At 35.6% G+C, this 20,416-nt stretch overlaps 1 protein-coding gene across 11 annotated transcripts in view; it reads left to right on the top strand.

Annotated features, from left to right (window-relative positions):
• The window catches only part of Wdpcp (WD repeat containing planar cell polarity effector), a 373,249-nt gene that overhangs the window by 303,755 nt on the left and 49,078 nt on the right, over positions 1 to 20,416 (top strand). For 4 of the 11 annotated variants that reach the window (XR_012439708.1, XR_012439707.1, XM_074049840.1 and 1 more), the window contains one exon: positions 19,805 to 19,884. The exons of 2 other annotated variants lie outside the window; for them this stretch is intronic. Coding sequence is in view for 6 of the 9 variants with exons in the window: in XM_074049840.1 (XP_073905941.1) it covers positions 19,805 to 19,884 (80 nt within the window). In the remaining 3 variants the exon portion in view is untranslated. Of the gene's footprint in view, positions 1 to 1,562; positions 1,648 to 19,804; positions 19,900 to 20,416 lie in introns of all 11 variants that reach the window. 5 more of the 11 variants (XM_074049846.1, XM_074049839.1, XM_074049842.1 and 2 more) reach the window with 2 other exon arrangements.

The raw sequence follows: 20,416 nt of genomic DNA, 5'->3' as shown, positions 1-20,416 counted from the left end.
CACATGCCAGAATGCAGTTCTCACAGACAGGTCTCAGTGTTTTCAGGCCCGACAGTTCACCTCTCTGTGGGGGGAGGGAGAGTCAGTGACTGTGGGATTTACATGATTCAGAGGGTCTGGGAACATGACTCTGACTCATTCAGCAGTCAACACCCAGCCAGGAGGCAGGCCCTAGAGGCTGAATACAAACCAGCCACAGGCCTAGCACTTTGTTTTTGCCCTAGCCCTAGGCAATGGGAGTCACTCCTGGTCAGGAAAGATAGGCCTCTGCTACAATGTCCTTTACTTTTGGCACAGTTCCCTGCAGGGCCACATCAAACCCTCTTCCTCTCCTCAACCACCTTTTTGGCATTCTCCCACACAGACTGTGTGGCAGGGCGTTCCAATACTCCCTCTCTTGTTTTCACATCCCCAGAGTTTCTCAGTCTCAAAATGATAGACCCTTTCTCAAGATGTCCCTTGTTACCATCCTCCCAGATAAGGAATATAACAATATCTTCCTTCACCAAGGCTAGCCTTCCACTACACCATTCACTGTCTCACAAATCCCCACACTGGGTGGGAGGTGTTCAGGAGGTGTGGCTTATCTTGCAGCTAGAATTGGCAGTCTATCACCAGGCCATGTATTTTACCTTGTGATGGCCCTCCTGGGAAGCTAGGTACAGGCTTGGAACTGCTTTCTGCTTTTCTGGTGCCTCAGTTTCTCAGTGGTTTTCTGCTATCTTGCTACTCAATGCTCTTCCTTTCTTTCTTTCTTCATAATACAGTCTCTCCTGTGTTACCTGAATCTTCTTATTCAAGGAGTCGAAATGGTGGATGCTTCTCATCCACCATCTTGCCCCACCCCCCTTCTGTTTCTTACCTCAAGATGCAAAGATTTTATGTTTTCTCTGAAAAGAGTTTTAATTACATTCAAGTCAGTTCAAGTTAATTTTTATTTATGATATGTAAAGAAATTATCATTTTATGCATGGAAAGTCAAGTTTTCCAGTACCATTTGTTGAAAAGTCTCCTTTTGCCCATTGACTTCCCTTTGCCCCTTTTGTAAAACTCAGCTAGTCACAACTGTAACCAACTGAAAGGTTTTATTTCTGGGTTTACCATTCTATTCCATTGATCTTTAAAGCTATCCTTCCACCATCAAGTGTCTAGAATTTGCTGAACACTGAGGGCTTCATTGAACTAAGATCTCACAAAACATAAACTGATATCACAAAATAAATAGGAAAACATACAGTTCCACATATACTTACTTCAAAGAAATGGAAAATTGCCCCCCCCCCCAATAAAGTAGAAGACAATTGTATGACAACATTTCAAGCAGAATTAAATATACTCAAACAGCAACTGGGTATTTGGAAACCCACCCTGAATTAGAAAGACAAAAAGAATAGAAATGGGAGGGGGGGAAGCAAGCAAAGAAGGGAAGAAAAGCAGAAATCTGGAAGACTCATTGAACTCAAGAAAGAAATCAAAGAAAAAGACAATATTTTTAAAAGTAAATATAGGAAGCAATGTGATTATAAAAACCTAAGACCAAAAACACCTTCTCTCTTTCAAAGAAATGCTGGTGCTCTTCACCAAGGAGCTGAGAATGTCACCATCATTAGGAAATTATTCAGATGAACAAAGTTCTGTGCCTTACAGGTAAATTACTCAAAAGGAAAGGAAAAACTTTTTACAACTTCTTATTAAGAACAGGCCAATAATGTCCAGCATGATGACACATGCCTGAAGTCCCAACATTCAGGAGGCTGAGGAAAGATTATGAATTGGGAGCCAGCCTGGGCTACAAAGCAAAACAAAACAAAACAAAAAGCAGACCAATAAATCAAAGAAGTGTGTTAGTTGACAACAGAGAAAATTAAACTCTGGTTTTTCATCAGTATGCTATTGATATTAAGGCTCATTTTAAAAAAAACTTTTATAAAAGACAATATTATCTCAGAAATGAAGAATAAATTATAAACAACCAAAATCAGAATAAGCTAAATATTTAATTTTAAAAGCCATTAAAAATGGCAGAAAACAAGAGAATGAAAATGAGCTGGGCACAGGGACTCACATCTGTAATCCCAGCTACTTAGGAAGCTGAGATGGGGAGGATTGTGGTTCAAGGTCAGCCTGGGCAGAAAGTTAGTGAGACCCCCCAACTCAACAAACAACCTGGGCACAGGGGTTCACCCTTGTAATCCTAGCTATGTGAGAGGCCTAAGTAAGAGGCTCATAGTCCCAGGCTGGCCCCTGGCAAAAAAGCGAGATCCTGCTTGAAAAGTAAACTAAAAGCAAAAAGGGATGAGGGCATGGATCAAAAGGCAGAACGTCTGCCTAGGAAGTGTGAGGGCCTGATTTCAAACCCCAGTACTGCCAACAAAGAAAATGAGATAAAGAAGTTTTTTAAAAAAAAAAATCAGTTAGAAAGTAAAGGAATGAGAGATAAGGCAAAGAAGCAAAAACATTTGTATAATTGGGTTCCAGAAGGAAAAACCATTAAACAATGCAACAGAATGTTTATAACAAAAATCTAATGAAGCATTACACTATGCAGTCTTTTTCCTTTTTATAAAGGGAATTCTTGGTGCCTGAGAAAACTGTATCAGAATAATTGACTCCAAAACATCCTAGAAAAGCACTTGCATTTCCATGATGAAAAAAAAAAAAATAAGGCCTCATGGTAAAAAGATCAAATAACCTATAAAAGCCCCCAAAAAAAATAAACTATCATCAGACTTTTCTAAAATAAACTACAAGGCAAGGCAAAAGTGGAGCTGCAAATTTTAAAAGTTCAATCTCTGGGTGCCAGTGGCTCATGACTGTAATCCTAGATACTTGGAAGGCTGAGATCATGAAAATTGTGATTAGAGGCCAGCCTGGGTAAAAAGTTCATGAGACCCCATCTATGGACCAATAGCTGGGTGTGGTGGCACATGCCTATCATCCCAAGCTATGCAGGAGGCTAAGACTGGGAGAATTTCTCTCCAAGCCAGCCCTGGGAGAAAAAAAGTTTCATCCAACTATGTGATGACTGAGGAACCTTCAACAACAGAACTGATTATGAATATTTTAATACATATAATATAGACAGAAGAAGTAGTGATTAAGTAGAAACAATACAACTAAAAAATTAGGAGGAAAACATAGTCAAAGATAAATTCATGGTTGTGCAGGCAATCAGTGTTAGCGAGTAAATACGGATACAATAGATAAAAAAAAAGATGCAGAAATAGAAAATATGGAATTACAAAGAACAAATTACAAGTCCTCCTAACTACCAGTTTTTAAAGAAATTACAGCAAAGGAAACATACACACTTCACAGAGAAACATAGCAAATACAACAAAATACTAGAACATAGTTGAGACCAAGCCTATCAGTGATATTATTGTTGTATTGTGACATTTACAAAGTTCTTATAATCAGTGATATGAGTTAATGAAAATGGACTCACTTTACCTATTAAAAAAGATTTTAAATTTGCTCACAAAGCAGAATCCAGTATATACCATATATAAGAGATATATCAAAAATTATTCAGAAAGGCCAAAAATATAAATGGATGGGAAAGATATTCCAAGTAAATGAAAATAATAAGAAACCAATGCTAATAATCCTAACTAGAGAGAAAATATGATTCAAGCCCAAAAGCATGAAATGAATGCAGATTTTACAAAGATATAAATAATACTTATGGATATTTATACACCAAATAACACAGAAACCATGTCTAGTAAGGAAAATTGACAAAAGATGCAAAAATATATGAACATCAATAATGAGATTTTTAGCTCACTATTCCTATTACAAAATAGAGAAAATGGGCAAAATGTAAGGGGAAAAATACCTAAACAGCATAATTATTTAGATATTATTGATATTTATAAGATTCTATACTCTGGTAATGGAAGAAATTTTCTTCTGTTATCCCATAGGCAAAAAATAAGTGCCAAAAATATTATTAATATTCATTAAATATTATAAGTGCTCTCTAATCACAATGTAATTTCAACTAGAAATTTTAATAAGAACGAAAATGTCCTTCTTTCAAGAAATTTTAAAACTGACTTTTTTTTTAATTTTTATTTTTTTATTATTCATATGTGCATGCAATGCTTGGGTCATTTCTCCCCTCTGCCCCCACCCCCTCCCTTACCATCCACTCCACCCCCTACCTCTCCCCCCCACCCCCTCAATACCCGGCAGAAACTATTTTGCCCTTATCTCTAATTTTGTTGAAGAGAGAGTATAAGCAATAATAGGAAGGAACGAGGGTTTTTGCTGGTTGAGATAAGGATAGCTATACAGGGCATTGACTCACATTGATTTCCTGTGCATGTGTGTTACCTTCTAGGTTAATTCTTTTTGATCTAACCTTTTCTCTAGTTCCTGGTCCCCTTCTCCTATTGGCCTCAGTTGCTTTTAAGGTATCTGCTTTTAAAACTGACTTTAAAACAACTCTTGGGTGAAAGAGGACATGAAATTTCTAGAAATAATGATAATGGAAACAATATAGATTGAAACTCTAAGGAAAGTTCTAAAAGTAATAAGTGATTAGAGGAAAATTGATAGCACTATGCATTCTTATCAGAAAAATAATAAAGTAATTCCAACCAAAATGAAATCACAAGGAAAGAAATAAAGATAAAACCAGAAAACACTGAGAGGGCAGGGATGGCAAACTTTTCCTAAATTGTTATGGTATAAATATTTTAGGGGCTGGAAGCATAGCTCAAGTGCTTGCCTAGCCAGTGTGAGGCCCAGAGTTCAAGTCCCAAGATCACCTAAAAAAAAAAGAAAAGAAAAAAATTTGTAAGTATATATTGAACAAATCTAAAATTTTCACTTTATCACTTAAATTAAGCACATTAACTTTTACCATGCTTTTTTAGCACCATTTCCTTTTAGGAGACAAATTTTCACAAAATTAAGGGCAGGGAAACACTCAGCACATCACACAATGATTTCAACACAATTGATGGTAATGTGGGACTGACGGAGAGCTTCTCCACGCCCACTGAGCTGTGGCACACATGCACAGCAGTTTAGAATTTTTGTTTTCGAAATTTTTTTATTTTTAAAAATTTATTACTTGTTGACCATGCTTGGTCAAATCATGTGTGATAAATTCACAAATAAGGTGTCTTACTGTACTCAACACTATTGTCACTCAAACACAACCATAGACAATAGACAAAGGACTATGGTACAATAAAACTTCATTTATAAAAACAGACAGGCAACCAGCTTGTGGGCCTTAGTTTATTGACACCTTTGATAAAAGACAAAACTGTAGACCTTATTAAGACCTTGTTGAATAGACATTTTTGAAAAATTAACAAAATAGACCACTTTGATCAAGAGAAAAATACAATGCTATAATACAAAATAAACTGCAGAGAGAGAAATTAACCACTTAAATAAAAGAGCTTTTTTAATCACGAGACTATTTTTCAGATTTCTTTGCAAATAAAATAATGTCCTAGGCAAATACAGATTGCCACAAGTGGCTAGTACTAGACTTAGAAATCTGCAATGTGCCATTTTCCATGAAAAGAAATCAACAAAACTATTAAGGAATTTATTCTGAAAAAAGCAACTGGTCCAGATGGTTTGATAGAATTCTACCAAACCTTCAAAGATCAGATATTCCCAATGTTCTGCAAAGCACTGAAAATAAGGAAGAACTTTCCACAGTACAGAACAAACCAGTATCAGTCATGAATACCAATGCAAAAATATAAATATTAGCGAATAAGTTAGCCAAGTTTTTCCTTTGTCATCAGGAGTCATTATCATCTTGTGCATACAACTTAAGGTGTTTTTCCCCTTGTGTACTCCTTATGCTTATATTGGTAAAGCTTTTATTTTGATTGTAATTTGTTCTTCTGTCATCATAGCAAAAAATATCATATCGATCTCAAAGACCACCAGAACCGTGCCTTTTGTCACGTAAGATGCAATGAATTAAAAATAAATCTGTCCTCACACCATAAAAAAACATGATTATTCTATGGATGTTGGAAAAGGCTTTGATAACATTTTACTCCTATTCCTAATGAAACCACTCAATACCCATGTCTATTTATTTATTGCCTATGGTTTAGTAACAGAGACAGAGATCATATGACCAGCAAAGCCTGAAATATTTGCTCTGTGCTCTTGTAGAAAAGGTTTGCTGCTTTCTGAATCAGATGCATAAGAATTGGAAAGGAAATACAATTATCTCTATTTGCAATAAGACAATCTAACTGAAAAGCCTTAAAGAATCAATGATAAAGCTAAGTCAAATATTTTTTTAAAAATTTAGAGAATTTAAAATCCAAATACAGAAATAAAAAACCTTCACCTATACAAACAGTAGAAGACAAAATGTTAAAGAAAACATAATTTATGGTACCAATGAAGAAACTAAAATAGTAATAAACATAACAAATGTACAAAATCTACATGTGGGAAACTTTAGAAGCACTTTGAAAGACATAAAAATAGCCTCAAACAAATCGAAGGATGGGATAGGATCACTTAATGTTGTTAAGATGTCAGTTCTACATTAATTTATAAATTTAATGCATTCCCAATAAAACTACCAACATACTTTCTTACGGAGTTAGAGAAGTAGACAAGTTGATACTAAAGTCTTACAGAAAACAAACATACAAAAATATCCAAGAGAAACTACTAGGTGAGTCTAGTCCTACTAGAGATAAAACACACTTGAAAACCTTTCAAACTGTCACATGTGTAATCATATGTTCTATGTGACTATTAGACTCATATCTGCTTCCTCATTAATTTATAAATTCCATGAAGGCAGGAACATTATGACCATCTTAGACATTATAATTTCACCAAGCTATATCAAAGTGTCTGGTATATACTTGGCACATATTACATAGGCAATATATTTGTACCATCTGCTCTCTTGGAGTTCTCAGGTATGTTGGGAAGAGGAGTGCCAGAGATAAGAAACAAGCAAAAATATGTGAGTAAAACTCTTTCAATTAATGGTACACATTAGGAGAAAATATAAAGAATCCATCATCAGGAAATTTCACTGGGAAGATAGTATCTGTGTTAAAACCTGAATGATAAGGAGTAATCCCTGTGAAGATATGACAGAGCATTCCAGGGAAAGGAAACTACATGCAAAGACCCAAGGGTGGAAACAAGATTGAGAGGTTCAAGTACCAGAACCAATATAGTTACACTGTAAAGTAGAGGTGGGGGAGGGTAGAAGGAAAGAATTTATTTAGAACCTTAGTAGGCCAAGCAATTAAGTCCTCATTTTAGCTGCAGTGAGAAGTTATTGTAGGATATTAGAATGTATGATAAGCACAATAGGAATAAACATAACAAATGTTCCCACATGGATTCCCAAAGATGTCCATGTCCTAATCTCTAGAATTTGTGAATATGTTAAATTACATTGCAAAAGGGAATTAAGACAGTAGATAAAATTAAGGTTGCTAATCATGATGTTAAAATAGTAAGATATTAACCTTGAACATCCAGATAGGCCTAATGTAATCCTTAAATGTAGATGAGAGAGAAGAGTCAGTGTCAATAGTTACTCAATGTCATTATTGCTGGTTCTGAAAATAGAGGAAACAGGCCATGAACTGAAGAATATGGTTTTCTCTAGATGCCTGAAAATGGTGTAAACTAGGCATTAGATATATAAGAGAATCAAGAGTTTCCAAATTAAAACAGTTACAACATTTAAGGTACAGATGAGTTTTTTAAATTGCCATTATGTGGATTGACAAAGACTTCATACTTTTATAAGGTTTATACTTTATACTTTGTCATTCATACTATTCAAATGGTTGGTTTTCATCAAAGATGTTATTCTTTATATAAAATCAAATATTATTATTCAAATGGCTTATATTTCATATTTTTAACTTTACAACTAAAAAAATTACATAACTTGGGCTGGGGTGTGGCTCAAGTGGTAGAGCACCTGCCTAGCAATCACAAGGACCTGAGTTCAAACCCCAGTACCACCAAAAAAATGACAGTAATAATACACAACTCAAAAAAAACATAGTTTAGAAGGAAAAAAATCATACAGGGTTAGGATGGCAGTGTATAAATAAAATAAATGATCCTAGGACTGAATAAAAAATAAATACCTTTAGACATGGCAGTGTCTACTCTAAGCTAGTTAATATTTTAAATAATTCAATTACTATAGCTGCCCCAAGTTTTTCATTTGTGTTAGATTATCCCTTCAAGGTCTAAAATTCTTTATTGCAGAACAAATAAACCTGTGTTTGCAGCAAATTTATCATCTTATCTTGACATTTATTGTAATAAATCCATTACAATATTGGTTAGGTTCTGGGTACTTATTATATCTGAATTCATACCTAAAAAAACCCAAATGAAATACTACCCTGATAAAAGTTGTTAAATTTTGGCTTATTTTTATTGATTAATGTCTAAGCAATTTTCCTTTAAGTTGGAACTAGCAAAAACATACCCATATATTCAGAATTTGATGTGTGTCTATAAACAATATAGTTGATAAAATTTTTCAATGTTTACAAAACAAAGAGATTGTCAACAGAATGCCTGGCAATAGACTTACCAGAAAAAAATTTTTACAGCCTATAATTCATGAAGATTGGCTCAAAACAAACTGTCCCTGCCAACAGAAAATCTGACAATTATTCTGTTGTCTAATTTGGCTCAGTCTAAGTTGACCTGGTTTATTCATCTCAGTCTTTTAATTCTTGTTAACTTGGCATGAAAGAAGAACATATGGCATATGTCTATGAAGTCCATTTCTGCATCTTAAACCAAAATAAATGTAGAATATACTGAGCATATCCAGTGTGTTAAGCTCTTAAGGTAGCTATAATGCACATTAGACAGACCTGATTAGGTTCATGTTAGGCCCACTAAGTGTTTTATATTTGCTGCCTGTAAAATTAGAAATTCTATAGAGACATATTTTCCAAGCCTTCATATATGACTAAAACTGGCCAATTTTAAGCATGTTTCCAAAAAAGTTAAACAATATTAAGCTCTTTTAAAACATAAAAATGGAAGTATAGGAGAAATTTAGCAACCAAAAGATATTTACAAGTTTTCAGTGAATCTAAAGCTATGCTTAAGAAAGCTGATCAAGATAATGTAAGAAAAATAATAGAAGTTGAAGAACAAAAAAGAATATTTTCATTTTCTCTCCAGTCTAATCTGGTCTATTTTCTTCACTTCTTTTTCTGACCTACTGAAGTTTATTATGAAAGAGAAGTTACATTCTGTGGCTTTATTGTATGTAAAGATACACTGTGAAGAAATGAGCTGCTTTACAGATTCAGAGCTTTTTATGTAACTGTAGTTTTCTAGTACCAGAAGTAGACAAACAGAAAAACCTTAGAAAATTCAAAGTCTGAAGTTTATGTATTTTAAGGAGTAGCATTTTGACTTGGAATGCATCATTTTCTTTTTATTAACTAAGGCAAGTGAAAGACATGAAAGTATAATTACATGTATAAAGCTTTATATTATATACTTTGAAAACCCTTAAACCTTTATTAGTGGACTTTATGTGATATTACTATTTGCATCATATTTGTCTTCCACAGAGTTCAGAGCATTCACACTTCATAAACTGCAATCAAAAATATAAAACTTCACATACAGGGGGTCCCTGTTGCCCAGATATTCATTTTGAGACCCTGTGGTTTTGAGGTTGCATACAGCAACAAAGGTCCTTATAACATGAAATACTGAATAAGTTAACTACTTGCAAACTCAGTCCCAATTTAAATATCCCTCCCCAGTCTCTACTTATAAAGTGTTCGTTCATCAGTACTTCACTGATGAGCAACACATCAATATAAAACATTTTGAAACAACTGAAAATCATGCCAAAAAAATTCATGAAGTTGATGAAAGAAATGCTGAAGAAATGTTCAGGTATCATGTAAAAGAACTGATAAATGAGAATGTGACCTACCAATTAGTTGACAAGGAAATTCCACAAGGATAATGAAATAAAAAGAACCGAATTGAATTTATGAAAGTATCAGTAGAAGCCCTCAGGAAAAATGAGGAAGTCCTTGGACATTTTCTGAAAACATGACCGCATTTGCGTAAAAGTTACAAACAACATATATGCTGCTACACAATTTGTTCAGAAAAACTAGAACCACTGCCCACCTCCCACAAAGATTTACTTTGTTCCTTCTAAGAATTTGTACAGAGGGAATATTATACATGTTATCTATTTTTTATTATTTATTTTATCATTTTTACATTTACTCACGAGTATACATTGTTTGTGCCACCTCCCCCACTCCCTATATATTTTATCTAATCTGTTTTTGCAAGTGGTAGGGATCAAACCCAAGGCCTTGCACATGCTAGTGCTCTACCACTAAGATATATCCCCCACTCCCATATTTTATTTTAACATAAGGTAATATAAGGCTGGTCATGGTAGTTCACACCTGTAATCCTAGCTACTTGGGAGGTAAAGATCTGGAGGATTATAGTTCAAGGTCAACCTGGGTAGAAAGTTCACAAAACTCCCATCTCAACCAATAATGAACCTGGCAGTCCAGGCTGGCCCTGGCATAAAAGGGAGAGCCTGCAAGAAAAATGACAAAAGCAAAAAGGGCTGGGCATGTGACTCAAGTGGTAGAGCACCTATATGGCAAGCACAAAGCCCTGAGTTCAAACCCCAATACCACAAAAAAAAAGATAGAGAAAAACTAAGCATATCTATATGTTTTTACCTTCTATGTTTCAGACTATTCACTATGATTTTCAATTCCATTTTAGAGGAATTGACTAAGAGTTTTTCTTCCTTCCTGAAAGCTATTAGTCTTAGATATGACCTCCCATAACTTTGAAATGAAATGTTCAGTTTCATTTTATGCCATTGCAGACCAAGCAGAAATATCTATTTGCCTTGTTTTTCACTATTTCCTTGGTGTAGTTTTGATCTTTTTGCCATGTTCTTTGAATCTAGATTCACATACCTTTCTGTGTTGAGAAGAAAAGGTTAAGAAATTAAGACTTTCAGGGAGACTTATGAAAAGCAGAAAACAACATAATGCCATTTATATACATGCATGAAAATTGTGACTAAATAATATACATATTTAAAAAGAAGAAACCTATAATCTAAGCTTTCACAGTGAGAACCTAGAAAAAGAAAAGCAAAATAAACTCAAGGCAAATAGGAGTAAGGAAAAAAAGCATATATCAAGTCAAAAAAACAACAATCAATGAAATCAAAATCTTATTTAAAGAGATCAATGAAGTTGGTAAAACTCTAGTTAGACTGACAAAGGAAAAACTACAGGACAGGTTATTGATATCAGCAATAAATGGAAAAACCATAATAGATCTCAAAAATGTTAGAATACTGATGTTGTCAACTACTCTATGCATATAAGTTTAATAACATAGTCAGAATGGAATAGTTCCTTAAAAATCACAAACTTCCAAATATGAAACTGGAAATACTAGTGTGATGAAAATAATTAAATTTATAGTTTTAAAAAAAAGAACTAGGCATGGTGGTATGTGTCTGCAATCCCAGCACTTGGGTACCTGAGACAGGAGGATTGCTAGTTTGAGGCCAGCCTGAACTACATCTTGAGACCCTGTCTCAAAACAAATATACAAATAAGCTCACTTTGAAAAAGATATCTCCAGAACCAGAGGGTTTCACTGATGGATCCTAACAAATACTTAGAGGAAAAAAAACTATCAATTATGCAAATCTCTTTAAAAAGATATAAGAAAAAAGCAGGATATCCTAACTTATTTTCTGAGGCTGCCAAAACAAAGAAAAGTACAAAAACAGAAAACTATAGATTAGTACATTGAAGCAAAAATCTGCAACAAAAGATTAAGAAATCTAGGTTGAACATCACTAATCCAAAATTTTTGAGTGCCAACATAATGCTACAAGTGGAAGATTCCATACCTGACCTTATGTGACAAGTCAGTCAAAACAGACCCTCTAAAAATACTGTGCAAAATTACCTTCAGGCCATGTTTGTAAGGTATATATGGAACATGAATCTTCTGTTTAGCCATGGGTCTCTTCCCTAAGATATTTCATTCATTATGTATATGCAAATACTCCAAAATCAAAAATCCAAAACAATTCTGGTCCTGTCTTTTAGAGAAGAGATGTTTGATCTGTATATAATACACATATGCCACAATCATTGGAATTTAATCTTAGAAATCCAATAATCAATTAAAGTAATCTACTATACTTATAGTCTAAAGGAGACAAATCAATGAATCAGATCAACTAGTACATAAAAAAAAAAACTGACAAAATTTAATTACCTACACATGGTTTTAAAAAGAAACTCAGAAAACTAAGACAGGAAATTCTTCAAGCTATATAGAACATCTACAAAACAAAACCAAAAAACTCTACACCTTGACAGAGGAAAACTGAACAGTTTCCTCCTAAGATTGGAATTGTTCTAAAGATGACTATTTTCACAGCACTTACTAAACAGTGTACTGAAAGTCTTAGCCAATGCAATAAGGCAAGAAAAATCAATTTTTTAAAAAAACATACAGCTTGACAAAAAACAAACCATTCCTATTTGCAGACAAAATGATTGTTTACATAAAATATTAATGAACCAATAAAGAAGTGGGCAAGTGAATTAAACAGAACTTTCTCAAAAGAAGAAATTCAAATGGCCAAAAAACACATGAAAAAATGCTCACCATCTCTAGCAATAAAGGAAATACAAATTAAAACCACACTAAGATTCCACCTTACCCCTGTTAGAATAGCCATCATTAGCAACACCACCACCAACAGGTGTTGGCAAGGATGCAGGGAAAAAGGAACCCTTCTACACTGTTGGTGGGAATGTAAACTAGTACAACCACTCTGGAAAAAAATTTGGAGGCTACTTAAAAAGCCAAACATTGATCTACCATATGATCCAGCAATACCACTTGGGGATATACCCAAAAGACTGTGACACAGGTTACTCCAGAGGCACCTGCACACCCATGTTTATTGCGGCACTATTCACAATAGCCAAGTTATGGAAACAGCCAAGATGCCCCACTTCTGACGAATGGATCAAGGAAATGTGATATCTATACACAATGGAATTTTATGCAGCCATGAAGAAGAACGAAATGTTAACATTCACTGGTAAATGGATGGAATTGGAGAACATCATTCTGAGTGAGGTTAGCGTGGCGCAAAAGACCAACAATCGTATGTTCTCCCTCATATGCGGACATTAGATCAAGGGCAAACACAACAAGGTGATTGGACTTTGATCACAATATAAAAGCAAGAGCACACAAAGGAAATATGAGGTAAGGTAAGACACCTAAAAAACTAGATAGCATTTGTTGCCCTCAACACAGAGAAACTAAAGCAGATACCTTAAAAGCAACTGAGGCCAACAGGAGAAGGGGACCAGGAACTAGAGAAAAGGTTAGATCAAGAAGAATTAACCTAGAAGGTAACACACATGCACAGGAAATCAATGTGAGTCAACTCCCTGTATAGCTATCCTTATCTCAACTAGCAAAAACCCTTGTTCCTTCCTATTATTGCTTATACTCTCTCTTCAACAAAATTAGAGATAAGGGCAAAATAGTTTCTGCCGGGTATCAAGGAGATGGGGGGGAGAGAGAGGGGGTGGGGTAGGTGGTAAGGGAGGGGGAGGGGGGAGAAATGACCCAAACATTGTATGCACATATGAATAAAAATAAATAATAAATAAATAATAAATAAAATAAAATATCCCAAGGAACCTACAAAACATGGCTAGAATTAGTGAGTTTAACAAGATCATAGGATATGAAGTCAACATACAGTAATAAATTATATTTCTATTTACTAGTAATGTACAACTGAAAACAAAATTTTTTTAAATTACAGTTGCTCCAAAATAAATAAATGTTTGGTATTTAATAAAGCTAACCAAACATGTAGAATCAGTATACTGAAAACTATAAAACACTGTTTAAAGAAATCAAAGACCAAAATAAATGGAGAGACATACCATATGTTTATGGATTGTAAGACTCAGCATAGTAAAGATGTCAACTGTCTTATGAGCTCTAAGAAATGTTTTTTAGCTGTAGTGGGGTTTGCACTTGGGCTCTACCACTTGAGCCACACCTCAAGTGTTTTTTTGCTCTGGTATTTTGGAGATAGGGTCTTGCTTTTTGCCCAGGTCAGTCTGGACCATGATCCTCCCATTTTACTAATCCCATTATTATTGGGATGACAGGCATGTACCACCATGCCCAGCTTTTTTCTGTTGAGATGATGTCTCACAAACTTCTTTTGTTCAAGCTGGTCTGGAACTGCCCGATATCAGTCTCCTGCAGAAATTGGGATGACAGGTGCATGCTACCAGGCCCACCTATTGGTTGAGATGGGGGTCTTGCATAAGTTTTACTTGGGCTGGCCTAGAGCCACAGTGATCTAAAAATTTAATGTGATTTTAATTAAAATCCCAGATGGTTCTTTTTTTTATATAGGTTCTTTTTTTTATATATAGTCAAGCTTATTCTTAAATTTAAGTGCAAAGACAAAGAAACTAAAATAGTAAAAATATTTTGGAAAGAAAGATAAAATGTTGGAGGAATCACACATGACCTTAGGGCTGTTTAGGGAGATAATTCCTGTGAAGGGCCATAGTAAATATTGTAGTTTTTACAGATCATATGATCTCTATTATAACTAACTGACATTATAGTGAATAAAGGTGTTAAGCTTTTAGAAGAAAACAGGAAGAAACATTTATAATCTGGGATTTGACAAAAGAATTTTTTAGAACAGATAATTAAAGCATGAGCCATTTAGAATAAAAGAGATTAGCCTGAACTTCATAAACTTATTCTTCAAAAGACAAAAGCATGAAAAGACAACTTATATGCTGGAAGAAAATACTTGCAAATCACATAGCCAATGAATGACAGAATATATGAAGAATTCTCAAGAGTTCAACAATAAGAAAACAAACATCATGATTAAATTGGGCAAAAGACCTAAATATATACTTAGATAAGGAGATATACAAGTGGCAAATGGACACATGAAAAAATTCAGCATTATTAGCTGTTAGGGAAGTGTAAACTTATAACCATGAGATACCCCATGATTAGAATGTCTGCAGTAAAATAAATAAATAAATAAATACAGCTCCAAGTGCTAGTGAGGACACAAAGTAATTGGAATTCTCATTCATTACTGATGAGAGTACAAAGTGGTACAGCCATTCTGGGAACAGTTTAGCAGTTTCTTATAAAGTTTTGATGATCCAGCAATCTCATTCTTGAATATTTAACATAGAGAATTGAAAACTTATGTTCACAAGAACATATACATGAAAGTTTATAACAGTTTTATTCATAATTTTTAAAAACTGAGACAAATACCTTTAAACAGGTGAATAACTAAATTGGCACATCTATACAATAGAACACTGCTTAGCAATAAAAAGGAATAAACTGTTGATGACTAACAAGGACATCATAATGAGTGACAGAAGCTAGTCACAAAAGTTTATGCTGTTGATTCCAGTTGTATGACATTCATGAAGTCAAAACCCATAGTTATGGATTAAAGACCAGTGATTGCCAGGGGTTATGGATAATAGAAGTGTGACTATAAAGTATGAGAGAATTTTTTGGTATGATGAAACTGTTTCATATGCTAATTGTAGTGGTAATAATATGAATCAAAACTTCTGTTAAGATTCACAGAACGAGAAATAGGAGTGTAGCTCAAGTGGCAGAGTACTTGCCTAGCATGCACACCTTGGGTTCAATCCCCAGTGCCTAAAATAAGTCATGAAATAAAATACCTTTAAGCAGTTAATTTTAATATATGATAATTTTAACATTTACAGTTATAAACATTTAAAAGTGAAATGTGAGTATATAGTAAGTGAAAGGTGATGAGATAAAATTATATAAGACAGAATTATCTCATTTATTTTAAAAATCCTTAGTACTAAGTAAGAAGAAGTCTGGATATTTAGATTATGTTAACATTTTCTTTCATTTTTATTTTTCTACATTAATAATGGATTATTTTAAAATTAGGAAAGTAAAACTTATTTAATATAAAATGTTTACATGTTTTCATGATACTCAGTTCAGATGATCACATTTTCTTTCCATAAGTATTTCTCTTGAAAACTGCATATATAAAATATTTGTATGTTAAAGTTAATTTAAGTGCTCTTCCAAATGCCCTATAAGTTATTTAAAGGGAACAGGAGGCTAAGGAGGCAGGACAAAATGGCAGATTAGAAACTTCCTCCATTTGACTCCATGAATGAGAACAGTCAGAATAACAAAGCAGAGATTATATACTGGAGAGAGGAAGAACACCAGGAATCACAAAAGAGGTGACAGTACAGCTGAAAAGCATAGAGAAACAGAAAGGTGGAAGAGAAAAGTCCCAAACAGTCCATACTCCAACCCCAGCTCCTCAGAGGTAAGAGGAAGGCAAAGACAAGATAAACCAGGTGGCCCAGGCAACAGACTGGAAATTCTAGTCACATGATAACCCATACTTTCCCGCAAGCCTTAACTACAGAACAAGACTGTGGTGCAACAGTGACTTTTCCTGTGTGACACTCTAGCTTTAGGGAAGAAAGATATTTCATGCTTTTCCATAGCGTGGAGAGCAACAGCCAACTGTCATCCTGAGAAGGGGCCTATTGCTTGAGATGGAGCTACTCCAGAGACTTGAAAAGGAGGAAAAACCATAGCACAGGAAGTCTTGAGACACCTTGCTACAGCATCTAGGTGGAAGATGGCCAAGAGAGGTGGTCATAGAATATGGGAGGCCTGTCTTGGACCCAATGAGAAGTTTAAGCAGTGAGGAACTTAAAAAGTGAAGGACAAAGGATTGGTGACTTGCAAGGAACAAGTCCCATCACCTGAGAATACCAGGGGAAACAGCACCAAGCCTGTGGATGGCAGTGTTCAGCCTCTAAGAGCTTCCTCCTACTGGTAAATATTTGCGGTCAGGCAGTACTGACAACTCTGAACCCATGCCCTGAGAATCAAGCAAATTTCCCACTACCTCTTTCCCACAGGGTGGGAGTAGAATCTGAAAGCAGACCTGCCTTCAGGAGGTGCCTTCCAGTGCGTGTGATTGCCAGGAGGGACAGACTGAGAGCTCTAAGCCCAGGTCCTGCAAATCACATGATTTCTCCAGCACCCATTATTCCATAGGGTGTTTAACTACTGGGCAGGGTCTGAAAGCACTGAGACTGGCTTCCCAGAAGTGTTCCCTGTTTGCTACCAGGCAGGACTGACAGCTGTAAGACTAGGTCCTGCAAAGCACATGGTTTCCCAGCCCACACCATCCCACAGGCTGGTGAACTACTGAGCAGGATATGAACACACAGACTGGCCTTCTGGGACTGCCTCCCAACTTCATGTGTGTGCTGCCAGGTGGAACTGAGCTCTGAGCCCAGGACACACGGATCTTTTGATTTCTCCCAGACTCCTCCCTCACATAGGGTGATGAATTGCTTGGCAGAATCTGAAAGCACTGAAACCAGCAGGCAGAGAGCCTCATTTACTCAGTTTTCTTCCACCAGTGCAGAAATCAGTGCTGTGTTTGCTCTTCACATTCTCTGATGTATTTAAGGAACATCCCTAAGGTTTGGATGCTTTGCTGCCCATGAGTGCACAAACTAGGGGGAGAGGAGTAAAGCAAGAAGAAACCTGCCAGGCATACAGGCTGCAATGCTCCTTGTGGCCAGCAGTTGCTCATGGTACATAAAGAAGCTTCTAAAGTGAAAGCAAACTAGAAGTGAACTATTGACTCTTGACTGGCCGCACACTCAGGCTACACATAGCACCAATCTGTACTCTACAAACTACAACACACTGTAGCTAGTATTCCTGTCTCTGAAGGTGCATGGATCAAGCTCAGTGCCCTAAACATAAGAGCGTATGTTTTACTGTGGAGCTACGCACCTCAACCCTACCACTGCACAGTCGTGCTGGATCATTGAGAACACTTCAACTGAAAAACTACTAGTGATCAAAACTTCCAACCAATGTCTTAGCTTCACATACACAAATCCCAATGAGGAATATGAGAAAACAAGGCAATGCGACTCCTCCAAAAGTCAACGTCATACTTAAAGACTCTAATGATAGTGGAGTGGGTGAAATCTCAGGCAAAGAATTCAAAAGAATGATTATAAGAACCATCAATGAAATTAGGGAGAACATATCTGAATGCATTCTAAGAGAATAAAATTAAACAGTTGAATGAAATAAGGAAGCCAATGAAAGATTTGAAAGAGGAATTCAGTGAAGACATAAGAATCCTTAAAAAAATAATAAAATTGAAATTTTGGAAATGAAGTACTCAATAAATCAACTGAAAAACTCAATTGAGAGCCTCTCCAACAAACTTAATCAAGTTGAAGATAAAGTGTCGGGGCTTAAAGACAAGGTAGGTGAAGTAGAACATTCAGATAAAAATTTTAAAAAGTAAGAAAATACTAATGGAACATACAGGACCTCTGGGACACCATTAAAGACCAAACCTTACGAAGTATGGGCACAGAAAAAGTATAAGCTAAAGACATAAAAAACAGATCCAGTAAAACAATTGCAGAAAATTTCCCAGTTCTTGGGAGTTAGTCATCCGGGTACAGGAAGGGGGTACCAGCGAGAGGGGTGAAAGCAAAAAAGAGGGCTATGAGGGTGAATATGATCAAAGTACTTAATATACATATGAAATGTATATGCATATATTAAAACACCACAATGAGGAGGGGTAGTGGATAAAGGAGAGTAACAATTAATATAAGCTAATAAAAATTAATTAGGCCTGGCATAGGGACACATGCCTACAATCCCAAGTACTCAAGAGGAAGCAGAGGATTTTAGTTTAAGGCTTTTCTTGGCAAAAAGTTAATAGAAACCCATCTCACCAAATAAGCTGGACATGGTGGTAAATACCTATAATCCCAAGCTATGCAGGAGGCATAGGTATGAGGACTGTTGTCTGAGGCCAGCCCTGGTAAAAAGTGCAAGACCCTATCCAAAAAATAACTAAAGCTAAAAAAGGGCTTGGGGCATGGCAGAAGTTGTAAAGAGCCTACCCAGCAAGCATAAGGGCCTGAGTTCAAACCCCAGTAACTGCTTAAAAAATTAATGGTAAGATAATTGAAAGTGACTTTCCACCATAAAGAAGAATGAAATTATGTCATTTTCAGGAAAATGGATGGAATCAAAGATCATCATGTTAAACAAAATAAGCAAGACTCAGAACAACAGATACATTTTCTCTTGTATGTAGAATCTAGATTCTAAAAAGAAAAAGACATGAGAGGAAAGGGATTACTTGGAAAAACAAAGGGGACCAGCAGAAGGGGTGTCAGGGGACAAGAAAGTGGAGTTGGGGATGACTGAAGATGATCAAAATACATTATGTACATGTGAAAAAGAAAGGGCTGGAGGTATAGGTCAGTGATAGATTGCTTGCCTGGCATGCACATGGTCTTGGGCCTAATCTCCAGCACTGTAAAACTAATTAATTAGAAATAAAGTTTATAAATTAAAAAAGAAAATGGCTTTCCATTTTTAACATAATAGTATTAAAATAATGATATTGTTTAAAATTTTTCTGGAGAGTTTTTTCTTAGTTTTTTTTTTAGAAAATCAAATTTGAAAATATTTAATACTTTATTTATACTAAGCTTTGAAGTGTAGTGTTATATCTGTAATGTACATCTAACTTTAAATTTTTCTTAATTCTCTTTCTAATAAAAAATCTCCCACTCTACAGACAGGTAACTGACAGAAGGAATGAACATGAAAAAGACACCTGTGCTGGATCTTTGATGACTAATACCTGTAAGACAGAAGGTAATGGTATTCAAGGTACTCAATGTAGTCAACTAATATATCTTTACAACACAAGAAGTCATAATTTATAAGACCTTTCTGTAAGTAGTAAAAATATGAAAACCCTGATTGAGCATTTCTAGTCAGTATGTCTGCTCTTGATTGATGTAATATAAAATGCCAACAACTAAGGCTAAATGTTAATGACTATAAATAAATAGATACAGGAATTCCAAGATGGCAGCTAGAGGGAGGAAGCAGAAAGCGTGCCTCCTAAAGTAAAATCTTGGAGAGACGCTGGAGATACACCTTACAGGAAAAACCACTGAGAAGAGGCAAAACTTTGACTCCTCCACACCTCCAGCTTGCGCATAGCATCTCCACTTCATGTTAAATAGAGAAACTAGGAGGGCTCCCATGCCGCCACCAGAGGGCAGCCCCCAGACAGCTTGGGAAGACGTGGATAAGGTGAGCTAAGCAGTACACGGTACTCCCACAGAAAACCCTGGGCCAGATCAGCATAGCCCCCTGGACAGACCAACCCCCACCCAGG

Source organism: Castor canadensis, chromosome 12 (genome assembly GCF_047511655.1).
Source record: "Castor canadensis chromosome 12, mCasCan1.hap1v2, whole genome shotgun sequence".
Taxonomy (NCBI): Eukaryota; Metazoa; Chordata; class Mammalia; order Rodentia; family Castoridae; genus Castor; species Castor canadensis.
Note: the sequence above shows the minus strand (reverse complement) of the source record. Positions and strands in the feature narration are given on the sequence as shown.